Source organism: Dermacentor silvarum, chromosome 9 (assembly GCF_013339745.2).
Source record: "Dermacentor silvarum isolate Dsil-2018 chromosome 9, BIME_Dsil_1.4, whole genome shotgun sequence".
Classification (NCBI taxonomy): domain Eukaryota; kingdom Metazoa; phylum Arthropoda; class Arachnida; order Ixodida; family Ixodidae; genus Dermacentor; species Dermacentor silvarum.
In genome coordinates, this window is record NC_051162.1 from 158,475,342 (window position 1) to 158,501,794 (window position 26,453).

Here is a 26,453-nt window from a genome sequence, read left to right on the forward strand (position 1 = left end):
AGTTAATATATATATATATATATATATAATATATATATATATATATATATATATATAAAGTCTGGCCACATAAAGTCAGCAGACAAGCAAAGCACGGAAGGCAAAGGGGAAATTAGCTGTAGTTTCCCAGATGTAGCCCTAGGCTAGATCTAGTAAACATAAATACCCACGTTAGTGGACGGATTGATGGCCGTCGCCGTAGCACAATTGGTAGTGCAACGCACGCGTAATGCGGAGGTTGCGGGTTCGTCTCCCGCCGACGACAAGTTAGCTTTTCGTCCACTTTCATTTCCCTCTCGCTTCATTCTTTTCTACATTTCAACTTCGGCCACAGCTAGTTTCCCTTTCGCTTTCCTTGTCTTCATTGTCTGTTGGCTTTCTATATAGTCATGATCAACAAACATCCAGCCGCTCGGCCTCCCTTGTTCACTCTCGTTCATTTATATGTATATCACACAGTACAACAGAGGGTGGTCTGGTGCAGGCCACCGTTATTTGCACTTCGCTACCCGAGGAGGGAAGGCGTGTGTCGAGCGAGCTCCTGAATTAAATTTTGCAATGATGTAAACGCGCTTTAAATCACAAATCCCGGAACTCAAACATGTACGACGTTATGCTGACGCATTTCTCTCGAGTTTACTAGCTCTCAGGTAAAATCGAGAGGAATGAGTTAGCATTACGTCATACGAGGTCATGCGAGGTAACACGAGGTAACACGAGGTCATGCGAGGTCATACGAGCTTTTACGAGGTAATCCACCAAATCAACGGGCCGCACGTTTGGAAGTGAAGGTCAGAGTGGCGAAGCGTTGGCGGCTTCCACTGGTGGTTTAGATAGTAAATGGCACGGGGGCACTTATAACATTTGAAACTGGAAGAAAGAGTGATTTCGAATTTAGCAATGACCATTCAGCATTCAACGTTATTTTTTAAGCACTGCTCTCGGAGGATACATTTATTTATGCAGTGAAGTGGTTTCGATGAACGCATTCGCCTTCTAATGTGCTGTACAGCGAGTGTCACTAAATCCTTCAGTGTGACAGCCTGCGAGTGACACTATAGTGGTGAAGTGCTACACGCTCAGAGTGATACTAAATTTCCAATCTGACAGCGTCGTTTACTTTGTATAGGGCGAACTGGTTAATTCGTGGCAAAGTGGAAAATGCAGATATATTGATATTATACAGCAGAGAGTCCCAAAATGAAAGATCGCACCGGGACCCTCAACAGAAAATACAAAGAATCAATACATTAGAAGCAGCATAACAGCTAATAATCAACGCAACTGAACAACAAGATCAATCCAGATAGTAATATGCAAGTATTTAAAAGCATCGATAGTAAAGCTTGTAGGTACAAACACAAAGAGCAAAAGGTTACCAATAGCAGTACAATTAAGACACCTAGTACATGTACATAACTCGACGCAAATAAATAAATATGAACGAATTTATTGTAAAATAAATGTTGTAAGTGATCATTTAAAAGGTACGAATGATGATGATCTTAAAGAGTTGGGTAAATTATTCCATTGTTTTATTGCTGTGCATTGGTTTTATTGCTGTGTGCCCAGAAAAGACAAGAAACACTCGAGTCACAGTGATAGAGGCGAGCGCAGTTGTCGGTCATCAAATCTAATCCGCCACTCCAGTCCCTCCGTTATTTGTATATAAATACACTGTAAGCCTATTTACACCCTTACGAGTTCTTAAGGGTGCAAATCGGCCTATAACCCACACCCTTACACACCTAAATGATGTGAGGGTGTAAGAGGTTAGTTATAGACATAAAGCAACCTTAAGGGTGCAGATCGGCTTACAGTGTACCTCACCGTACAGCCGACCTCACAAGTTTTCAGTACACGGATAATATGATAATAAGTTAAATTTTCTCACGAGCTCGCCACAGAGTCTGAAATGTATGTCAGGAATGTGATGATTGCACGGAGAAGTATCAACTGTATCTTTCGGCCCGAGGACGTGTTCCCAGGCTGCGATGAAATTGAGATTTCACTCGGATCCCGTTTTCCGAAAACGGTACATTGCGGATAAAGCGCCGGTGCTCACGTATACTTTCGAGAATGCGCAGCACTATTCAGAAAGGGCGCCGAATATGATATAGGACGCACCTCATTCGGTTATAGAACTAGCGAGCATCACGAAAAAAAAAAAAAAGATCGGGTACGGCAGGTGCGTCCTGTGCAGAGCAGCAACTTGACAGCCACCTTGGCAGCAACTTGATAGGCCAACACCGGCAGGAAGTAATACGACGACGCTTGGCAATATACCACTCAGTGGTATCGAACTTACGATAAGTTCAGTGCGTGCCGCTAACATCAACGGATATTCACGAGTGCCTTGAACGCATGCGCAACTGTTTCTAGTTGTGTTTGACGTCACTCAGATTTACTTATTACCAATTGGCTTCAACAAATGTAACGCACTGTTGCGAACTACTTCGGACAAAATATTGTCCTGAATACGGAGGTGGTGAATGTAAAATACTTTCAATATTGTGTTTTTTGGCATTGCTTTTTTTTAGTTAACCATTCCATTCTGGGCTTTTACGTGCTAAAACTACAATCTGATTATGAGGCACGCCTTAGTGGGGGGCTCAGGATTAATTTTGACTACCTGGAGTCGCCTAACGTGCACACAATGCACAGTACGCGAACTTTTTTTTTTTTTTTTTGCATTGCGCTGCTACATCGGAATGCGGCCGCCGTGGCCTGGATTGAACCTCCGACCTCGAGATCAGCAGCGCAACGCCAAATAGCGACAAGGCTACCGCGGTGGTTGCTTTCTTTCTTTCTTTCTTTCTTTCTTTTTTTTCTCTCTTTTGTTTAGTGACGACAATCCGGCAGATGTGAAACGTATAAGGAAATTAAAAGTAGGAGAAATGCAATGCAGGGCCATAACTTACTGTGGCTTCAGAAGAGGCCTCTGAAAACAAGTTTTCTGGTCATGAACATCGCCTTCATCACTTTTCCGAACACTTGCATGAACAACGCCCCGACGGGTTCAAACAAAGGAAACTAAATGTGCCTCGGAGAATATAAGAACACTGATCAACTCCACGATTTCATTTAACTACGTATTGTTTTAAAATAGATTGGCTGAGATATACGATCACGCTTAAAAATAGAGAATGTGAGTTATTTGAGTGATCCTTCCCACATCACTTTGGCCGCGCTTCCGGTCATCTGAGAAGCCGCGAGATTTGTAGTTAAACAGTGAATGGGTCAAAGCTAACAATTAACCCCATTTATATGGGCAATATAATATAGACACTGCATCGTAAATGGACGTTAGTAGAGCTATCCACATAGGCCACATCAACCTTTCCGATATAAAAATACCGATGTCACCTGCTCATTCTCACACAATACACTCCGGCTAATGAACGGGGAAAGCTTGTCATCCAGTAGCCACAAAGCTACAAAAAAATGTGGTTGATCCCTCTTATATAGGAATCGGTATAGAACACGAAAGTGAAACGTGTCTTCACAGAAGTAGTGTAATGTTTATTGCACATTGATATATAATGTCTATTGGTGTTTTGTGGCTAAAGCGCCCTTAGGCGTTGATGCACCCACGCTGACGCCTGGTGGCACGTCTCCTCCATCACGACTACCAACGTCGATGACCATGAGCAACCGTCGTGCATATGGAAGCTGCACTACGCTGCACACGCTAGCACAACGCGAAAGACGAAGCACGTAACTGACACACTAATACAACGCGCAAGACAAAGCACGTAACTGAATCGTCACCGAGTCAAATCAGCGCGTACAGCGCGTCGTAATTGCAGCCTCCGCGATCAACTTCAGAAACATTTTCAGAGCTAATTGCGGAGGCCACGCTCCGCTGTGCTGAGTACGGTGAACGCCACCTAGTTGGTAGTGCTTCTTGATGCCAGCGTCCCTTCGAATGCTGGCATCGAGGCGTCGTAGTGCTGAGACCACCGAAGCGTTCACTGTCGGTGCGCGTTAGTGTCATAATGCAGTACTTCTCTTTTCTGCTCGTAGGCGGCGGCACCGCCCCGAGCAAGAACGCGGGTACACGGAGGAGTGTTAGATATATAAGGCACGTCTGTGTAGCTCTCTGCAAATGCGTTTGTGGCGCAATGGGTTAAACGCTCGGCGATCTATCGTCGCGGACCGAGAGGTCGTGGGCTCGATTTCCAAATTTTGCATGTTTGTGGAACTTTTTCTTCTGGTTTCTTTCTTTGTATTATGTTCTACGACGTATTTCCGTGACGGAAATACGTCAGTGAAGTCTTGGTGGACCCCGGCATAAAACACTTTCGTGTTAAAAAAAAACAATACAGGTTGTCACAACTAATGCTTCGCACTTGAAGAAACATTTGTGCTGGTCCGGGTATCAATGACTTACCGGGAAGGGGGGGGGGGGGGGGGGCTCGGCCAACTGAGCTCACCAGGGGCAACCATATCGCCGAGAGAGACCAAATTAATCAACGACAGGAAGCACGCGAACGACGTGTCACTGCAGGGTTCATGGGAGATTTTCCCTTTCCAGATTATTTCTTCACCTCGCGTGACGCCTTCGAGCTTATTTGCCATACTCCGGCTTGTTTGAGGCACGAAATCGTAACAGAGACCTCAACTGCCACTGCAGCAACGAACGCCGCTGGTCAACATGACACACTTGCAGGCTAGCTAAACATCTGGAGGCTGGAAACAGTTATCTTGAAAATAAACATCTTAACATTTTCGGGAAAAAGTAACGACTTGTTAAAAATCTAAAAATGTTGTTCTGCTCAAAGTTTCTTAGAGTCTCCATTGTTATGTATTCCGCAGAGGGCAGTAGTACGTTTATGGGGAAGATAAAAACCCCTATTCACAGTGTATTCCAACGCAGGCCCATGTAAGACAATAGTGACATGTTACTAAAGAGTCTGCAACGCTGGCGATGCCGCGCCTACACCCCCCCCTACCCCCCCCCCCTCCACACACACACACACACGTGGTCCGGATGCTGCCGGCGGTGTACACTACAAATTTTGAGCAATGTTAAAGCCCCTCCATCCAGGCGCCACCGCCGCTTTTGCTAAGCAGCGCCGCTGCCGGTGTTTCCGTTTCCGGTTTTTCTGCTTCCGGTATTTCCGGTTCCTGAATTCTCGCTTGTTACACGCCTCGCACCTCTACCGGAGGCCGTATCCACAGGAGACTGATCCTCGTTTTCATTGGTCGGTTGAAAGTAACCTCGAAACGCCATATTCCAGGGAATTCTCCGCTTCAAGGAACAGGGAAAACAAAGCCGCCATAGGCAATGCCGCCCTAGAGTACGCTGTACCTAGAGCTTCGCATGCTGTCGCCCACGTACGTTCGCCGCCGTCACCGCCGCCGCCTTGCGCACTGAGTTGGACAGCTGTGAAAGTGCTACGCCTAGGACCGCTTTGTCTACTTCGCGCGCCGTGATGCATTGCTGCAAATTTTGAGCCAAGTTATATGCACGACGTGGCGCGGCGATGGTGGAACGACGTGCCGACACAATCAATCTATCGCTCTTTGCATGCTGCAGTGTACGCCACGGAGCAATAGACAGTTTTAGTTTAGCGTTTTTACGCTCCGCTTAGCCGCTGAGCGGAGCGGAAGCACGAATGCGCATGCGTCCTCCGATTAGCCGTAAGCGGGCTAGCGGAGCGAGAAACACGGTCCGCTTACAAGCTGCCTAAGCGGAGCGGGGAGCGTTGCTGCCGTCTTTCGCTAGCGAGGGTGGGCGATGCACGCGCCCTCTCTCGCGCGTGCATCGAAGCGCCTTGCATCGAGGCACCACTCGTGCGAGCGCGAGTAACTTGTGTAATACACCTCCAACTGGTTATTTAAGGAAATAAAGTGAACAGCACAGCTAACAAAAACGTCGCGAGCGCATTGGCGTCAGAAAGGATTGGATTGGATTCGAAATGCAACCTCGCTGGCTATCACGTGGCGTTCAACAAGTCGACGTTTCATTTTCCACTCGATAAAATGGACCGCTAACGCATTACAAGCACCCGTATAGATACTTAATGAACAAATAAGTTATATATATTCGTCTTACTTTCTAAAAGTGACAAAACGTTCTTTTTGATTTTGTTTCACTACGCTGAATTTGGCCAGAGGGAGCTGCCACTACGAAAGGTCCGCTCCGCTACGCTACACGCGTAACTAAAACGTGAAAATCGCCCGCCGCTCCGCTGCGGCTTAGCGGGGCAACTCGGAGCGGAGCGGACCGTAAAGACGCTCAACTAAAACACTCTAATAAGAATAGCTGTTATTGTTCCGCAACACTCCTGTAGCACATAACTGAAAACGATTGCTCCTAAAGATACCGTAATGCCACAAATGTCGTAAACTGAGCTCCTATGGGATAAATAGTGCTGCGTGTTCTGCTCAATTTGAGCTGTTAGGATGGCCGAGCGTTGTAAGGCGCTGCGTTCATGTTGTAGTGCGGTCTTCTGGGCGTGTGTTCGAATCCAGCTTTTGATTACTTTTCTTTTTTTTTCAATCTTGAAACTTTTTTTTTTTTGCATTGGGTATCGATACTTATTAGTCGTCCGGCCACCGACGATGCGAGCGTCCGCTCTTGCGCAAGCAGATACCGCTCGCGTTTGGACCCCGGTGCCACGGTGGAAGCCGTAGCAACACCCCAAATAAAAAAATACTGCTCCAGTCAGGTAGAGTGCTCCCTCCCTGATAGTGAGATTATATTTGTATCATCAAAACATTGATGCGTTTATTTAGGAACAGTACTGATCCCTTCTCAGCAGCCACAGTTATGCAATTTTCGAATATTTAAGGGCACCAGTTGTACCTAGGCGTTCCCTATATTTTAGGCAGAGAAATACCCAAGTGCCTAGCCTACTTGGTCACGTGACTTTTGCAACCACGTGGCCTGAGGATCGGTCTCCTCTCTTTACCGCGACGCCACCTCTACGCGGCAGTGACGTCGCTTCCGTTAAAGCCGGAAGCTGGGACTACGTAAGTTCCGCTTGACTCAGCAAACTGAGGGGGTGAACGAGGGCGAAGCGCGGAGGAGGAGGGGAAGTTGGCGGTACTTTACCTGGTCGGCGAAAACGTGTATGGAGGGGCTTTTAGTTATTGTCAGATGAGCACGGAATTAACTTGCCTTAAAACCTCAGTGTGGCCACTTCGGCCGCTAATCTAACCCGCGACCTCGTACTCAGCAGTCGAAAAACGTTCAGAAAGGACTGCCTACAATTAACGTTTTCATCTTCTCTATAGCCGCCTTTCACTGCACACAACTTCACTCGCGAACTCCTTAGAGATGTCTGAGCCCCACGCCTGATGTGCTGCGTCAAATGTATGCAGTTCCAAACGTCCAGAATTTCTTGCGCCCCACAATCAGTGTCCGAAGGAAGCAGCGCGCGTATATATTTTGTCTTACGATGCTGTTGTGACATCACACAACACGTGATCGATTGTGTAATACTACTCGACATCGCCCCGAATTGTTAAACTGTATCACAAATCATGCATCACGTCGGTAGACGACCACGTGAGAATGCTTACCGCTTGCTGTTGAATTTTTTTTGCATGGTTTTAAAAAGAAAGTGAAAGAACGGAGTTATACACGCAATGCTATGTACCACAAATAAGCATACATACATCTGAAGGCCATTCTCTCAACGTACACCGTAAAATAATTTACACACGTATTCACTTTTAAGGGCGTAAGTTATTTTACAGTGTACAGTATGAACGTGAACAACAAGAACGAGTACGCTCAATTGAGCTAGTTGGTGAAGATTCATTTCCCTAACACAGCGCAAACAAGTGTCACACAGAAAACACGCGCGCTCGCAGTGTTGTTTTTCGCGCGTCATTTCTGTGGCGTTTTGTTCTCGCTGTTTGTTAGGCAAAATGAAGAAGAACGAAGCTTAATGAGTGCACAATGAAGAAAACTCACAAAAAGCGATAGATGATTAAGAGGAAAGCTTAACTCTTTAGTTCCCTATCTAAATGGCAACGGACAAACCATTTTCCTTGGGTTCTACTGCACCGCATTTAATGAGGCTCGTTACGTTGAAAAGAGAAAGTAATGCCTACCGACCGTATTGAGCAGATTGTTTTTTTTTTTGTTTTTATTTAGGCGACATAGTCTAGTTCACTGTAGTTAGGCCATGAAATGTGTTATAAGGATTGTTAGAAATTGCAAGATTGAAGAAAATTTAAACACGAAGTGTACAGCTGTGGCTCAGCAATAGGAAGCGATATCACAGTTCTGCATGCTGTTGGTGATGAGGCATCTAAAGCAGACGAAAATTATGTGTTATGCGCTTCTCTGATATATATAAAGGGTGTCCCAGCTATCACGCAGCACGATTTAAAAATAGAGGAACGGCGAAGCAAACCTAGTGCGTATTGTTTCCAGTACAGTGGAGTAGCCGCCAGTATTTTTTTCGTTACTGAGGTTTAATTATTTAATTGTAATTAATTATCCAATTCGATAAGTACTATCCGAATTATCAAAGTGTCAATGAGAAAGTTGTAGAGCAACATGAAAAACTCCCCATACAGCTTTCCGTTGCTCAGTACGTGCTACATAAAAGTGTCTTTCCGAGCATGTAAGAAGCCTGCGAATACACGCATAGTTCCTAGAGCGGCCAGTCGTGCGGCAATTCTTCGTGTATTCGCGGGCTTCTTTCATGCTCGAAAAAACACTTTTATGTAGCACGTATTGAGCAACGGAAAGCTGTATGGGGAGTTTTTCATGTTGCTCTACAACTTTCTCATTGACACTTTGATAATTAGAACAGTACTTCTCGAATTAGATAATTAATTACAAATAATAATTTAAATATCAGTAACGAAAAAATTACTGGCGGACACTCCACTGCGTAACGCCGTTCCTCTTTTTTTAAATCGTGCTGCGTGATAGCTGGGGCAACCTGTATATGAGGCTGCGAATGTCTTGTTTTATGTCACTCTGACGAAGAACGTGTTTCCCGGTACGTGTGGTTACTCGTTATATATTTATATATTTAAACTAAGAATACAAAATCATTATACTGTGTGTTAGTGCCACCTTATTATTACCTTATGGTTCGTGCATATAAAAGCATGCACGTCGCTTACGTCGTTTTGGCGATTTCTTTTTCAAGAAACCACCAAAATCCTAATGCCCGTGTACAACAATATACCGCCTATATGTGGAAGCAGCGGATGCGAGCGTTACGGTGACTACGGTTATGACGTATGTGTAGCATCTGGTGTCGTCTACCTGACATTGTTAACGCAAAAGTGTGCTTTGCAATGCTTACCGGACTCGTTCGCAGCTGAAAGTAACGTGAAAATAAAGCCGATTATGTCAGATTTACGTGAACAGACCGCATTTGCGATCAGTCTGCCGTTCAGTCTGCTGACCAGTACAAATTTTGCTACCACTCGACTGTATACACATATTTTCAGAAGTCGCAGTTTCTGCCAGATTGATAGCGATAACTACACGAAATAAGGCTCGTGGTTTTAACGGGTGCATATATTACAGCACAAATTTTCTTACTATTTAAATTACCAACCATGAGGCCACGCGCGAAAAGGCAAATTAGGACATCTCCACATAATTTTTATCGCAATAAAATGATTGCCAATACTTACCCGAGTCAGACATGACAGCTGCAAAGGGCATTGAAATAAAGTTGACTCATTGAGAAGGGTCAATTCGAAGAAATCCTTACACTTTCACGTCTTCAGCAAAACCCGAAGTTATCGAGAAATTCCCGTGGTGTCACAGTGCCACCTAAATAAACGCCTATAAAAGTTGCCCTCAGTTTTCTTTTATAAGGTTTTTTGAAAAGGCTGTCGCTATTATGCCGGCAACCAGCAGAATCGCGAAATTTTGCCGGCACTTCGCAGAAATCCGTTAGGCCGATCATGACTCGTGAGGGACATGAGAGTCGGCGCAAGTACTAAGTGTAAACAACGTGTAATTATTTAGTACATTTAAGCTGCGCCTCCAGCTAGCCACCCTATCCAGGACACCAAAGGGGCAACGGGGACACCAAAGCTTGAAACCGGACTGGTCCGTGGGTTGGGGCCGCTGAGGGCGCGCGGAGCCCGCCAGGGTATGTTCGCAAAGAAGATGGGCTGTCTGCGGTAGCCGACCGCTGATCTTGTTGGGAATTGACGGCATGCTGACGCAGCCTTATCCGAGAAAGAAATTGCATATCTTTCTCCCACGTGCACAAGCCTCGGCTAGCAATATCATTCGGATGCGCAAGTTTTTTTTTTTTTCCTGCCTCTGTTTCAATGTTTTTTTTTTTTTTCGTTTTCTTTGCATCGCTATACATGTGCCTGCTTCCCTCCAAATAAATTCGCTTGATAGCGGCGTTCTCTTTCTTATCGGTCGTCATCGTGCAAACGTGTTGCTGGCCGTACCTGTGTGCACGTCAGCTATCTGCAATAGCTTACGTACATGCACGTGCTCGTTTCAGTGAAACGTGTCCGCGTTCATTGTCATTTCAAAAAAGAGCTGCATACGCTGCAACGAGTGCGTCTTTGAGACCACATGTGACTTCAACGGGTGTTGCCTCAAGCAGCTAGAGTCCTCGACCTCGACGACGCTAGATAAGGGTTCACCAACGAACGCAGCTGCGCGAATTCTACGCGAACTACTGTAGCGAGCCTCAGCAGTTTATATGACGGATCCGCATGTTAGGTCTGTTGGGCTGTCAAACCAGGTGACCATGGTGACCAGAGAGCAAAGACCTTGAGGCTTAGCTTACCGGCGTCTCGAAGATAGCGGATGGCCGGAAAACAGCCAAGGTACCAGGACTTGGAGTGGCTGAACCAAGAACACAGCGCAGAGAGCCGAGCACTAAATTTCTTCTTTTTCTTCTTAACGTACCAATGATATGGCACATGCGCGGGTCACCTGACGGACTTCGGAGACGCGGGCAATCTGAGCTGAAACTTGGCGTGCCAACAGCAGCATCGTAACACACAACCTAGCGAGAGAAGAGAGAGAGAGATAGAAGAGAGGAAAGGCAGGGAGGTTAACCAGACGCACGTCCGGTTTGCTACCCTAGCGGGAGAAGGAAGCAGTTTGCACTAAGCACGTGCTGTGATTTCGCGCCAGTGAATTCGTCACTAACTTAAAGGCTGCACGTGACCCTGCAGCACCGGCACAGACTTGGCCTGGCAACAGCGTGCTTATTCGCGTTGCGCTCCTCATATGAACAGAGTTTGACTGTGTATGCATCGGAATAAAGCAAACGGGGTATACCGGCGCGCGTCGGTTATCGTTCAAAATGTTCTGTCTTCGTGGCCTCTCTATAGCAGACGGTGTCAGTATATTTTGGTTGCGCTCTATAGCGCTGAGACCCCCTGTAAAATTTTCTACGTAAATTTAAGACAGATGACTAAGAAACTAAAACGTTTCGCACGAACCGCAGTTAGTTTACTAACCGAATAGATTCAATGACACAAAGACTGACACTAATGAAAATGTCGTTCGGCCGATAGTCCGGCACCGGTGCAGCAAAGGAAAGAATAGCACGAGAAGAGATTAGGAGATGTTATCATTGTAGGGCAGCCTCCCAGCGGCAAACGCGACAAGTTAGGTAAGGTTATGACTGCTTCCTTTCTTCTTCACTTCTCCGATACTGGCGCATATCGACGGCAGGCATTTCCCAAGGACATGTATTAGCGTAGTGCTACCACTCTAACGTTACTGTTACAGATACCACCTGCCGTCGACTGCGTATTTGTAAGGTTTACCACGCACGCACAGTTTTGAGGAAGACGGTAACTGTAGTGACGACTACGTGCAGAACGGTAACATTATGCTAAATTACACCGTTGTCATTGTCCTAGACATGCGGGTCCCACCGGAGACCAAGCTAGGGCGAAAATTAACCAAGCGAGAACGATAACCCGAAATAGCGACAATTCGGTAAAAGGACCATCGGCGAAAAAAGAGATACACGGACTTTAGGGCAATACTAAACAAATTTAGTCTGGTTAAGTGTTCCTTCACAAACTCATCCCTTTGGCTGAAAAGGCGTCTGTGCATGTTTACATATTTTGTGGACCTGGAGAGACGACAGCACGGGGAGCTCGCCGTGTGATGCCCGCGCGAACACGCAACCGGCAAATGAGCTTACAGACAATGCAGGAATGTTGCCGAGCCCCACGAATTCTCCTGGCCGCCCCTCATTCCTGAACCATTGTTTTTGCGTTGCGCGCCCACTTGTTGATCCAGCGCCAAAAAACTATCACGCTCAGTCGACATCACGTGGTGTTGTTCTTCTACGTATGCGTACACGCTCCTTTTTTTTCGGGCTATGGAAGCCAGCGATACGTGCCTTATAAAGTGTGTGTACCGCCGACGGATTATGCGACACTAACGGTCTGCGCTCTTGTTCATTATAAAGCCTGCTTGCAACGTACGAATTTCCTACAATATATATATATATATATATATATATATATATATATATATATACATACAAGAATTCCACAGCTACCTTGGTTCTCCACAAGAAAAGTATAAAGTTACTTATCAAGAAAGGGGTCAGGCAAGAAGACACAATCTCTACAATGCTATTCACTGCATGCTTAGAAGAAGTATTCAAGCCTTTAGACAGGGAAAGCTTAGGAGTGAGGATCAACGGCGAATATCTCAGCAACCTCCGATTTTCAGATGACATTGTCCTATTCAGCAACAATGGAGATGAATTACAGCAAATGATAGAGGACCTTAACCGAGAAAGTGTAAGAGTGGGGTTGAAGATTAATATGCAGAATACAAAGATAATGTTCAATAGCCTGGCAAGGGAACAAGAATTCAGGATCGCCAGTCAGCCTCCAGAGTCTGTAAAGGAGTACGTTTATCGAGGTCAATTACTCACAGCGGACCCTGATCACGACAAAGAAATTTACAGAAGAATAAAATTGGGTTGGAGTTAATACGGCAGGCATTGCCAAATCCTGACTGGGAGCTTACCACTGTCGTTGAAAGGAAAAGTGTACAATCATTGCATTCTACCGGTGCTAACATACGGGACAGAAATTTGGAGGTTAACAAAGAAGCTCGAGAACAAGTTAAGGACCGCACAAAGAGCGTTGGAACTAAAAATGTTAGGCATAACGTTAAGAGGCAGGAAGAGAGCGGTGTGGATCAGAGAACAAACGGGGATAGCCCATATTCTAGTTGACATTAAGCGGAAAAAATGGAGCTGGGCAGGCCATGTAATGCGTAGGATGGATAACAGATGGACCATTAGAGTGAGTGAGTGAGTACGAACTTTATTGAGGTCCTGAAAAGAATGACTTAAAGCGGGGCCGGAGGCCCCGCTAATCAATACGGTGGCTCTATCCAGGTCGGGGCCGGTAGACAGAGTCCTTCGGTGACGGCCCGGGCCCTCTGGACAGCCTTGAGCTGAGCGATGAGCTCCGTGCTTCTGAGCGCTGAGTCCCAGGAGGACTGGTCAGGAAAGTCCGCGCCCGCGTTGGCAGGGCACAGCCAAAGCATGTGTTCGAAGTTGTTGTATTCGTGGCCGCAGTGTGGGCATTCAGTAGGAAGGTCAGGATTGATCCTGCTTAGTGTTGTTGGTGTGATGTATGTCCTAGTCTGCAACTGTCTGTAACTGACGGCCTGTGCTTTTTGGAGGTTATGGTGAGGAGGAGGAAAAATTTTTCGTGCTAACCTATGATTTGAAGTGATTTCGTGGTATGATACGAGCGGGTCTTTGTTGTCTAGATCCCTCCAGGCTGGGTTGAAGCGAGGGGGCGGACCGCAGACGCGGAATGTGAGTTCTCGCGCCAGTTGGTGTTCCCGCTCGTTCGGATTACAGTCAGGAGGTCCGGAAATGTTGCCCATGTGGGCCGGGAACCATGTGATGTGTGGTGACGTGAGGTTGTCTCCTCCCGTTTCTTGGAAGATTGTATTGACAACCGTAGCTACTTTCCTAGAGACGAGGGCCGCCGAGAAGGTTCTGATGGCGGTTCTTGAGTCCGAGTGAATGACGGAGGCTTCTTTGCAGCTTCGAAGGGCCACCGCGATGGCCATTTCTTCTGCTTCGTGAGTGAAGTTGGTAACCACCGTAGCTGCGTTGACGAGTGAGCCATGGGCGTCCACCACAGAGACCGCGTATTCGGCTCGATTCCAATATCTGGCCGCGTCAACGAAGAGGACTTGTGTTTCGTTACGATTATAGTTGTCAAGGATTGCCTTCGCTCTCGCTTTTCTCCGCCCTTCGTTGTGGGTCGGGTGTATGTTCCTTGGGATTGGATCAACGGTTATTGACCTCTTGGCATTTGTGCATAGTTGCGGACCATTACAGTTACAGAATGGATACCAAGAGAATGGAAGCGCAGTCGAGGACCGCAGAAAACTAGGTAGGGTGATGAAGTTAGGAAATTTGCAGACACAAGTTGGAATCAGTTAGCACAAGACAGGGGTAACTGGAGATCACAGGGAGAGACCTTCGTCCTGCAGTGGCCATAAATATAGGCTGATGATGATGATGATGAAGGAGACCCTTATGTATGTGATTCGACAGCCATTAAGGCGCTAGGACGCATTAACGGATACGAAAGCAGCCCTACAAAGTATGTGGAACATGCACGGGCACTGTAAGAACCAACCTGGAGCTTGTGATATTGCCTATCTCCACCAAAAGGCCATCGTGGCTGGGCTTACCAGTGCATATCTGGCCGCCCCGGTATTTCGGGAAACGAAACCACGGATGAAGCTGCCCGAAATGTATTTCGGTAGAGAAATTTTCAAATATACATTTTTTTCACAGAAACCGACGCTACTGCGATCGCTTGGCCGTAGAGTAATATCAAAAATTCCGCAGCTATTTCCTCATATGTCAGGAACATCCACTTGTGCCATTCACGAACAGTCATCGGTGTCGCATAGGGCGTATCACCGATCCCTACTGTGACAACCGTGGCTGTTTATAGAACAGGGGAACACGCATTTCTTGAATGCCCCGAGTATCGCGACGAGATCGAGGTTTCGTTTTGAGCGCCCGCACGGAAGACGTCCTGGTCAAGTGGCGCATGCCGCTGCAAGAAGTATCCGAGGTCCCCATCAACATCAACGCCACGACAACAGGAGGAGCAATAAACAGGCCCGTACGTGATGCCATCGCTAGTGGCATGCAATAGTGCTTGTTTTTAGACTCGACTAATCATTTTCTTAACTCACACGATTTTTGGCGAATCATTCATAGTGGGCACGAGCCACTCTTGGAGGCAAACAAACAAACATGTAGTAATGCAACATCGCTGCTCGTCCGTCAGTCAGAAGGGTTTCTGAGTAGTTAATAGTGGCATTGAAGTAAAGGGTAATCTTGCATGTATGATTTGGTTAGCTAGGTCGTGTGAAGGGTTACATTGCAGTAAAGCTTCGTATAGCGCAGTCGCTGACTCGGGGCTGCTGGGTCTGTGTGATTTCTGTATTCCTCCTTAATGCCCATTTAAACCCGGTTTGGAGTTGTGAAGCGTATATTATCTTTTATCGCCCATGAGTCACAGTTGGTGTGAACAAAGACTATCATAGAGGATCGCCTGCCTGCAGAGGGTTACGCTCCACCTGATGTTATAATACTATGTTTCAGTTCTTAAAAGAAAGAAGACAAAAGCCCAGAATGAAACAGCGCGATGAGATCAATTTTATTGTGAGCTTGTACACGTTCTTCGAGCGCGTACATTGGTCGCGTGCAAACTGGTCATTGCGTTTGTGAACAACTTGGTGTGGCAAAAAACAATGACGCGACAGCTGCAACAAATGCCGACCAGAAACATGCGACAGATAGTGAAAAAAAAGTCTCTAACAAACATATGAAGCTAACAGACAATGAAGCCAATTAACTTTTTTTATGTTGAACTGTACAATTAAATAAAAATGAGAGGCATATTTATGACAAACTTGGTATTCTTCGTCGAGGAAAATGCAACTGAAAGTACAAGACAACCTCTGCCCACGTGTACCCATAATGAACTTTTTTTTGCCAGCTGAGCAAATAAAACACACACATTTGTAAATAACGACACAGAAAGGAAGATTCTCTTCCCAAATTTTTTTGTTAAATTATTTACAAATATACATAAAATACTAACAAGAGTTCGTACATGGACACGCTCCTTCATTCGCTATCATCTGTAAGTAGAGGAAGGAGCAGCAGTACTTATGAAAACATTCATGTAAGGACACAGAAACGCTTAGATGTCCCAAGCATTTTGTGACCACCATTGGAGAGTTTCAGCTCGTGCTTATACCATTTGCGGAGCACGTAAGGTTTGGCCTGAAGCGGCAGCGCTAGAGATGCCATCTTGTGACATTGAGTTTAACAAGAAGGCATAAAACTGTTGTTTCTATGATAGCCTATCTGCCTCATAGCAGGAGCGAAAGTTATCGGCGGGAGCATAATAATGAATGTAATTAATGCTTTCAGTTTTCCTTCCGTTCGGCGACAAGAACATGAAAAAGCAGAATGTATGCCTGATGCTTTTTTGTTGAACACACCCGCACAAGATGTCGCTACTGACGCTGTTGATCATGTAAAAGCCTCTTTATTACAGCATTCCATAAACTGCAATAAACTGCAGCACTCTGGAGGCAACGGCATCATGTGAAAATGTTGCATATCTTCAAAATAAGCTTTTCGGGGGCTTGAGCAAATGGGTCATCACTTGAATTGCCGAGATACGGTCTGAATCCCAGCGCAAAAAAAGAGAAAAAGCCGTGTTTATCTGCTTTCAATAATTGAATACTTCTTCATGTCTTGAATGACGAAATAATCTCAACTACTCAAGAAATTAAGTAGATGTGGCATTATGCTGCTGAGAACGAGGCCTTGGGCTTGACAGGTGCCTGGATTGCAATGAGAGGGCGACTGCAAAAACACAAATTTATGTATATTTCTTATATTAATATGTGCATGTTAATGAGCCGTTGCCAAAGTAATGCTCAGCATTCAATTGTATCTCAATGGAAAGTTTACGTAAGGGAACAAAAACTCAGTTGAAAGGCAATAGATAACGACATTCCTAAGAAATCCTAAATGTACCATATTAATGAAGAGCTCTCCCCAATGACCACCGTCTAAGCACGCATTGAATCATTGGAACGTGACATACCATAAGTCATACACCCAGTATTGGGTAACCTATCAGAAAATTTTGCCAAGTAGCTGTCAAGAGGCAAAAATTTGTCGCGACAATGTTTCTCGTAAAACGAGCAAGGTTTCTTGCTCTTCGTCGAGCCAGAAATGCAATTTTATGGCCCTTTTGATCCCGAGATTGGCACCCTACTTGCTCATGCGGCCGAACTTGGCGCTACGAGCGGCTTTTCAAAATCAGCGGTGCCGACACGTTTTGTCACTGAACAGAACACTAAAACAAGAACGATGGCGATCATCAGAAAAGAAGAAGGAAGTGGTCCTATTGTTGCAGCACTAGTTGGTCTTATGTTTCCTCATGCAATCCACTTTCTGGGCTAGTAATGTGCCACTCTAGAGGATCACCATCATCCCCATTATCATCAAAAGATGACTTCAGTGAGAGATTCTGTCACAGCAAGGAAGCAGACAATGACGAATATAAACACCGTTGAACCATACGTTGGCAATGATGCAAAACAAGTAGTTCTTGGTCACACCTATTTACGCACGTGACAAAGCAGACAGCCATTTTCTTTTGCCGGGAGTCGCTTCTCGGCGCCAGAAAGATGGAGACTAGTGTGGGGGTTTCGCTGATGAACAACGCACCGAAGACAGTCACTTCGAGGCGTGCCTCAGTCATCCCAAGTTCAAACAACGGGCGGTCGGTCGAAGCCCGTGACTCGGTAGAAAAATTTGCACTAGAGTTCCACGGCGACGCGATTGCCAGGCGGTCACGTGACGCGGTGTACTTCCGAGTAGAGCGAAGAGTCGCGGTCGTTCCTGAACGAGGTGAGCCTAGTGACCGTAGCCCGGCCCAGCAACCTCTCTTCCTGACTGTGGCGGTGGTGATGCGAAATCCACGGCACGGAGGGACCAGCCTGTGCAACAAAACAAGTCAAAGTTCAGAGGCCCGTTCATTAAGAGAGAATATCTGTACGAGCAATATCTTGTTTCATTTGCGTTGTCCTCAAGAAGCTAAACGCACGAAGAGACGACGACATCGTTACAATACACACAGCGCTTGTTTTATTTCTGTCTCTAAACTCCATTTTCGTATGTTTGTGCTGTTTGCTTTTCAAAATCATGAAAGAGACAGGGAGAGAAAAATGTTTAACACAGAGAAATAAATCTTATAAAGCTGCTATCGAATGAGCTGGCTCACAACACCAACAAAAGTAAACAAGCACAAAGTAGAGGTAGAAATTAAAGAAGGATATCAAAATCACTTTAAGCGCTCCCATCACTCTCTTCGCGACAACTATTAATGCAAAAAATATATATTTGTGACGAACCGCACAAGGACGGTGCGGTGGAATAGTGGTGAAAGGAGAGGAAGACGAAGATTAAAGGCAGTGCTCGGGCGACCATGTTTGTTTCTGTCCGCAACCTCCTGCTCGCGTCACATTTTAATATTAATTTATAGATTTATTACACTTGTAGTCATTATCACTACTACTTTTCCCCTCTTTTCATATTGTTCTACCACCCGCTTGACCAAATCTTCGTGCTGGGTTATGTGCCAATATATGGAACGTCTTCTATATTATCATCATCACCACCATAATCTGAATATTCGTGCTGAATATCCTTACCTCGTCCGACTCGGGACGCCACACGTCGAGCAGCGTGGCGTACTCGTCATCGTTGGGCCGCTGCGTTGCCGCCGGGCGCTTCTTCTCGCACCCGCATGGGGGAGGTGGTGTCCTCTTCGACGCCAGCAGCAACATGGCCGCTGCCGACCAGACGACCCACTGGACTGTCATGGCGGCCGCGGCCGCCGCCATTAGACAGTCCCGGCTGGACGCGTACGCGCGCACAAGGTCGTGCGCCAGTGGCGCCCCGGAGAGTGCGGCGAGCACAAGGAAGACTAGCAGTAGGCCAGCGCTGGCGCCGCGCCGCCGGTCCAGGGTGGCAGCGCAGTACAGCGCCGGGCCCGACAGGGCGACTGAGCCGCCGTGCGCGACCATTAGTACCAGCAGCGTGGCGGAGTCTGTCAGCAGTGACGGGGGCACCACGCCGGCAATGTGGGCCTGCAGGAGAGATGAGATGTTTTTCTTAAAGGATTGGCTGTTTGGCAGCATTAGGAGGAGGGAGAGGGGAAAACGACAGGACACGAAGCCGACCACACAAGCGACCGGTTTGCTAGCCTACGCAGATGGGGAAGGGATTACCGGATGGAAATAAAGGTGTAAACGTCAAAGTGTTAGCTTCACGTTTTGAGCGTAGGGTTGATTGTTTCAGAACTGAATGGTACGGGTAAAGGCTTGGGAGCGTACGAAAAATATTTGCCACTCTATTTTAATGAAGTGTGATTCTCTTTCGGACAAAGTGGACTAGGCAAGCGCAGAGAACCAGGAAGCAATAGGAATTTGAAAGCGGCCACTGGTAGATAAATATGCAAAGGTGGAAATGAGGAAGAGGAGGATGGAGGGTTAATGGATGAACAGTGCTAAAATATTAATTTGTCAGGGCGTGAAAGAAATTTCGAAATCGCATATTTCTATTTAAGCCACATAACACCTGTCCCCACCCCTATCAGTGGGGCAGCACCTATCTATCTATCTATCTATCTATCTATCTATCTATCTATCTATCTATCTATCTATCTATCTATCTATCTATCTATCTATCTATCTATCTATCTATCTATCTACGATGGTAAATCAGCCATCATCATCATTGCCATATTTTATGTTCATGCAGGACGAAAAAGGCTAGCTCTCACAGCAAGCGATATTCATGATATCGCGCGAACCGAGTCCATCCTATACGCCTGCAAATTTCCTGACCCGACTGACCAGTCCTCCGGTCCACGACTGCGTCTGCCTTTTCTTGGCACCCATCCTACTGTACTAATTTTAACCACCTATAATCTGTTCTACTCGTAAGCAGTTCCAAGCAGTACGAATGCCACTTGGAAGTAGCGCGAATGCCACCGTGTCAGGCGATTGACCGCGTACCTTGTAAAGCACGGAGGCGGCAGGGAACAGCAGTATCCTCTGGCCCGCGCAGAGGGCCAGGTACAAGGCGAAGAGGACCGCGAATCCGCGCTTGGCGTCCCAAACCACGCTGGGATAGCGCAGCGCGCAAACCACCAGCGCCAGGACGTAGTTGACGAACTCAACCGACGGCGGTTCGGCGTCGGAGGGAGACTCTGCCAGGTTGGCCGCAAAGAACGCCGTCTGCCGCTCGCGGGGCGACATCACCACGTCCAGGTCAGTCCGCCACACGTCATCTGCGCATCATAAGGGCGGCGACTTAGACGGACACTTTCAACGATTACAGAAGTCCAGACGGGCCACGTTCATATAGTCGAACCCGGATACATCGAACATATAAGGAATTATTGTGTATAACGAAGAGCTGTAAAATCCCCTTGAAAATGTTTGTATAAAATCTGTATTTTGTATATCGAATTATCTATATACCGAACTTTTTGTGATCCTCTTCAGATTTGATATATCCGGGTTCGACTGCATTGGCATTCAACGTGTAAGCAAGCGCGAAATGAGCGTAAAAAGGGCAAAAGAGACAAGTGCTGCTTGAAACTTTTATTCCTAAAGGAACACTTAACAGGAAACATCATAGTGAGAATCTATCAAAATAAAGCGCAACGAATCGACTGCTGCAAGGAAAAAGAAGGGAAAAAAAAGAACTAGAGGCTTCTTGCATACCTACGATTGAAAGGAGTTGCACAGCAAGTTCGGATACGCATTTTTCAGTAGATTAGCTATCAATAGGCACCATTTTCAAAATTAGTAGATTCTCAGGTAAAAAGGGCAAAAGAGACAAGTGCAAGTAAAATTTCGCATGATTCACATCTCGGAGGCACATATGACGCACCAGAGGTTTCAGACAAGAGGCTCCATAGACGAATGCAAACACTAAGCATAATTCATATCATGCGTACGGCCCCTGAACTAAGGCTTCCTCCCCGATAAGCCTTTTATTCTTTAATAAACTGCAGAAGGATTTGTGGTTGGGCAAGTTGGTGTTTGCTTAACGACATATTGTAGCGCGAGGTCATGATTTAACAGAAGACACACAGGCCTCAGCGCCTGTGACGTGTGGCTGTGTATCTTTTGTGTAATTGTGCCTTTTCGCTACAGTATGTCTTCAATAAAGTTTATCTGCCTCTCTCTCTATCGTAAGCAAATGTACGACACTTAGCCGATGCCCTAGTGCACAGACTCACCGCTAGGTCGCAGTCCATAGCGCACGAACGCCGCGTCCGCCATGAGCCGCGGTAGCAGCAGGCACAGCGCCGAGGCGGCGTGCAGCGCAGCCGCCGTCGGGGGCCCGTGACGCCAGCAGAGCCTCGGCAGCGACCTCTTGACCTCGTCCTCGTCGTCTTCGCCGTCGAGGGCCAGGCCGTCGTTGGCCAGGTTGCCGACGCGCACCAGAGCGGCGGCCGCGACGAAGGGCAGCAGCAGGACGCCGACGCCCACCAGGGCGACGTACGCGTGCAGCAGCTCGACGGGCGGGGACAGCGCCGCCAGCTCCGGGAAGCGGCCCACGCTGTGGACCACGGCGGCGGCGCTCAGCGCCAGCGCGGCCACGCAGTGCCACAGGGACGCGAGCGTGTTGAGTGGCCCGGGGCCTGCGGTATACGACTTGAGGTGAGAACTCCGACGACGACTTACAGTGGAGAGATATACTGAGTGGTTGTCCCAGCTAACATGGAGTGAGTTGAAAAAAAAAATTAATAGTGAAGGTTTCTCTCCTGCGAGTCATAGAGTTTCGTACAACAGTTACTAGAGAGGTCTGGCAGCAGTGTCTGCGGATGTCAAAACGTGACAGTTGAGCCAAAGTGGGAATTATGGGTGTAGTAGAAGGATTTTCCTAACCTTCGTTGTTTGTGCCTCAAATAAATAAATAAATAAATAAATAAATAAATAAATAAATAAATAAATAAATAAATAAATAAATAAATAACATATAATCGAGTCCTGAGTGCAGGACTCCACAACTCATCGCCGATCAACGCACACTCCGGACCAGATCGAGCTGGCTCCGCGAGTCGACTCTGGACAGCAAGGCTTCCCACGTGGCTGAAGAAATCTATAATGTGCACAAGGCCACCGAAGGGCTAATGTGCTTCTTAAAGGGAGCGGGACTACACTGGCGCTTGCATCTATTCTACGTGGTGAGTATTCATGTGCGGATGTGCGCTCACTTAACCTTCTTGCTTCTTAACTTTATTTTCCACTTTTCCCTTCCCCACGTGTATAGGGTATCAAAGTGGGCGTGGTTAACCTCCCTGGCCTTCCTTCTTTCTCTTCCATATTTGTCGCTGTAAACATATGCATTTGACAGACAACTTTCGAAAGCTTGGCCACGCACGTACTATGTATATGCGTAGTCCTGCCTTCCGGGAAAACTTAACTCCAGCGTAAGGTTTTTCGACGTTTCTTCGTTTTGTCTGCAGTGAATGTGAGGGCAGCGATGCCGCAAATTCTGAACGTCGCACTCTGCAGCTTGACTACGGATCCGCTTACGACATTGAGTAGGCGATGCTGCAAGACGTGTCTGTGGAGGGTGTGCTAGAAGCATTTTATGACGCTCGTAAAACACATGATGCAAAAAAAGGCTCGTGTATACGAGAGTCTGGGTGCAAGCTGAAGAACAACACCAGGCGTCAAATTAATGTGAAACCCTCTAAGAAAACGTTACATGGAGCTAGTGTTGCCTTGGGGTGGTTGGCCCGATTGATCAATAAATCAACATTGATGACTTAGGGCAAATCACTTTTAGTATATGATCAAACAGCAAAGCAGTACATTTGTCCTATGCTGTCTTTTCTTGCCTATAAACTTATTCTCTCTTTTTCATATACACGCATGAAGAAGTTAGGGGCCCAAGCTGCCTGAATTGCCTGTCCACAGTGACTGTTGGCTTCTCTACTGTACTGTCTGCGTCAAGGAGCAGCTTTTCACGCAGACAACTGTATATTTTGTAACGCGACGCACTGACAATAGACACGGTCTGCAACTGCCCCCTCTATCGGTCTATTATGTTCGTGAGACCGGGCTTGTATATACCTTATACTGGACAATGGATCTCGTTTTTTACTTCTTTTACAACAAATGCTGATGCATCAATAGCAAGCGACAGCCCAGATGAGAGCAAGAAAAGCGCGCTGCTGATAAGCCGGAAGTAAACACACTTAACCGGAAGTCAACAGCGTCGGCGCCACGCGCTTTTTTCGTCACTGCATTTCGCCGACACGGTAAACCATTTTGCCCGCCAAGAGCTCAGTGCTTGAGGTGAACAAATAAGCAGCGGAAGCCTCACTACATACCTATCTTCGCAAACGCTGTTTCTGTTTGAGCAACGGCGAATGCACCGATCGCGAATGTTTTCACCCCAAGTGTCCATCATAGATTTGCGAATCAGGACCCGTATTGACAAAAAGCTCTTACGATTGAATTGTTCTTAAGAAAAGTTTTGAGCCAATCCTAATTCTGGGCATATTATTAGCTAAGGCTAGTAGCAATGTCAATGGCAAATGACACTTCCGAACAAAAAGCTTGGTGAATTACGCTCCCGTTTCAAAAAAGAACTCTCTACATGGTAGGCCACCAACACGTAATAATAGAACGAAACAGCAGAAACATTTATCATCGTAGTTTCATCGTGTAATGTATGACCTGATTTGCTTATCTGCGCGGCTGTAGTCGGCAACAGGGACGACATTGCGGAAGGGGAAATGGCGGGATTGATTTTTGGCTGACCTTCCGCGAGATAATTGTTACATTTCCTGACTGCGAACAACGATTCAAGCAGCCAGCACAAAGCTATGATGTGGCAGTTGCCTCATCGGGTATAATGACCTCACGACGACGCACTTCGCACCAGCGAGAACATACTTGACTATAATTTACTGCCCAATTAAGCGCGAACCAAACCTATGGGAAGGGGAAGGCACCAGTTACCTCACCGTAGCAGACACTTGGCAGTTCAACCGTAGTCGACTCTTTTTTATAAAAAATCACTTTTAGCCACATCCCTTTGCTCGCTCCGTAGGGAACAGGGTGCTGTATTGCAATAAGCACTGTGCAAATGGTGTAGGCCATATTAATTAGAATTGCCACCCGGCTTTCTCCAGTCCTCGGCCCTGTGGCTAGTCGTCCCTTCCATCGTCGCTGAAATCAAATGAATTTCCCGGCAGACAACTTAGGGCCCTTGTTTCTTCGATGCGGGATCGACTCCAATCAAAGATCAAGCAGTCTAAGAAAACCGTTGTTTGCATGGAGACAGTCCATATGGCGTCACAGAGATCTAAGCTTGGCTCGCTGGTTCTCGTTCAACATGTCGAACCCTGTGCACTGTTGGCAGTTTCATAGACCGCATCTACAATTAACACAGACAGTGCCGGTGCCATCAGGGAACCCACAAAGGCTGCAGATGTAGACTGCACATGGAGCACATGACGACACGAATACCTGACGCTCATCGGGCATCGATCGAGCGGGGCTGGAACTCCGCCTGGAACTCCAAAAGGCTTCGCGCAATCGACAGTCCATTGCCTCACAGTAAGTTGCCGATGTGACATTACCGCAACACTTGCGGAAGAACTTTCACACTTTCGTCACCCGACAGTTTACTGCGCGGAAATTTAACCATCACGTCTCGAACACTTTTTTAACCGTGGCTAAGATCTATCCGGGGGTAAAACGCTTCCCGTAAACAGCCCTAAGTTTGCCGCCGCCATGCCTTCTCATTCTGGCTTCATAGAACGACGCCACGCAACAGAGACCGCTACGCAAAACGCGCCGCAAACGGCCCTGGTCTATCTCACGACGGCGCGCCTGCGGGGGTCATATCGCGCGCCCATCTCCACGCGAGGGTGAAGACACGCTCGGGAAAAAAAAAACATCGCCACTCACCGTTTTTCAGCTGCCGCCGTCCGGCTGCCTCGACGCACATGTCTACAATGCTCGAAACACCCCACGCCGGCCGGCTCTGCTTCCTCGGTCAGGGGCGACGCGGGTGAGGGAAAGGGAACGGCGACAGCAGCGCTCCGCCGGGGAGCACCCAATCCAGGCGAGGCTCGGGATGGTGCCGGGTGAGGGCCCGACGTTTCGAGACCGGCTTGGGTTCTTTCAGTGAAGATACGGGTGGCTTACGCGAAATGCATTTTACTTAAGTCTGACCAGGCAAGGATTCGCTGAAACTTAGCAGACTAGTTGGTCGGACACGATTACGTATACACATGTTATACAGCACTTGTGAACAACGAAAAATGTGACGAGACGAACGCAGGATAAGCGCTGTCCTGTGTCCCACAATGCGAGGGTAAAGGCTTCGTACATGTGAGAGTAACGCCCGAGTTCAGAAATGGGTCTCGCATATGAGCGTATTTAGCCGTCGGGACTCGGAAGAGCTATTCCTCGACTCTATGTATGTATGTATGTATGTATGTATGTATGTATGTATGTATGTATGTATGTATGTATGTATGTATGTATGTATGTATGTATGTATGTATGTATGTATGTATGTATGTATGTATGTATGTATGTATGTATGTATGGATGGATGGATGGATGGACGGTTGGATTGATGGGTGTTTAGTATGAACTTCCCATCCACCAAGCTCCTGCATTAATTATAGGTCGTTATGACCCGTGGTTCTTGCTAACACACTGTTGAACCTGCAATGCAGTGCCCGAAAAAGTAACGTCTCGTTTTCGTGTGCTACCTTACACCACCAATACTCCAGCCATATATCGGTATTCGCCACCGTCAGTTCAATCACCTTTCTTCTATTCTTCCAAAATTCCGAGACCTAGGGCAGTGCTACTACGTCCTCATTGAGCTCTGAACGGATACTGCAACATGCCAACAAACTATGATGCAAGCATTGGGTTCTATTTTCACATACTGTGCATGTATAGTCGTCATGACGATCCCTTCTAGTAGCATCTCCTTTGAAAGAAACTAGTGACAAATATCCACCTACCCTGCTTGACGTCATCAGGCTGTGGTCTTGCAATTGCAGTCTAACATTTTGCCTAGCTATTACTTAACTCTGCTAAGTTACCTATGCCCGTACGAACTCCTACAACAGCTCGTACCTATCTCTTTTAGGGGCGAAGCTCCTTATAGCGGCACCCGTTCCGTCCCCGTCGTAGTAGTAGTAGTAGTGTGTAACCAGTCTGAGAAAATGAGAAAAAAATTCCGAAGTTGTGTCCGTAGCGCGGAATCGAACCAGGGACCCCTCGCTTCCGAGCGCGCGGCGTTAGCCCACTACGCCACGAAGCGGACATGGACAAACGCACCACGATGGCTATAAATACCCAACATTAA

General features: G+C 46.9%; 2 protein-coding genes across 2 annotated transcripts in view; both read right to left on the reverse strand.

The window, feature by feature from the left end:
* Nucleotides 1–10,934, reverse strand: part of LOC119464024 (uncharacterized) — a 52,982-nt gene extending 42,048 nt beyond the window's left edge. The window contains exon 1 of the mRNA XM_049655466.1: nucleotides 10,749–10,934. Within this exon, the coding sequence (XP_049511423.1) occupies nucleotides 10,749–10,886 (138 nt within the window). The 5' untranslated portion in view covers nucleotides 10,887–10,934. The remainder of the gene's footprint in view (nucleotides 1–10,748) is intronic.
* A 4,705-nt stretch (nucleotides 10,935–15,639) lies between these two features.
* On the reverse strand, nucleotides 15,640–25,106 carry LOC119464574 (protein tincar-like). The gene is made up of 5 exons (XM_037725593.2): nucleotides 25,031–25,106; nucleotides 21,337–21,741; nucleotides 20,102–20,376; nucleotides 18,734–19,171; nucleotides 15,640–18,019 (listed from the first exon to the last, which is right to left on the reverse strand). Exons 1-5 carry the CDS (start codon nucleotides 25,068–25,070, stop codon nucleotides 17,873–17,875), a joined length of 1,305 nt encoding a protein of 434 aa, XP_037581521.1. The 5' UTR covers nucleotides 25,071–25,106; the 3' UTR covers nucleotides 15,640–17,872.
* Nucleotides 25,107–26,453: the final 1,347 nt, after the last annotated feature.

Coding starts and splice junctions, on each gene's coding strand:
- LOC119464574 (XM_037725593.2), bottom strand. CDS start 25,070: ATGTGCGTCGAGGCAGCCGGACGGCGGCAGCTGAAAAACG. Junction 21,742..25,030: donor ACGGCGGCAGCTGAAAAACG/GTGAGTGGCGAT, acceptor CGTATACCGCAG/GCCCCGGGCCACTCAACACG. Junction 19,172..20,101: donor CCGCCTCCGTGCTTTACAAG/GTACGCGGTCAA, acceptor TCTCTCCTGCAG/GCCCACATTGCCGGCGTGGT.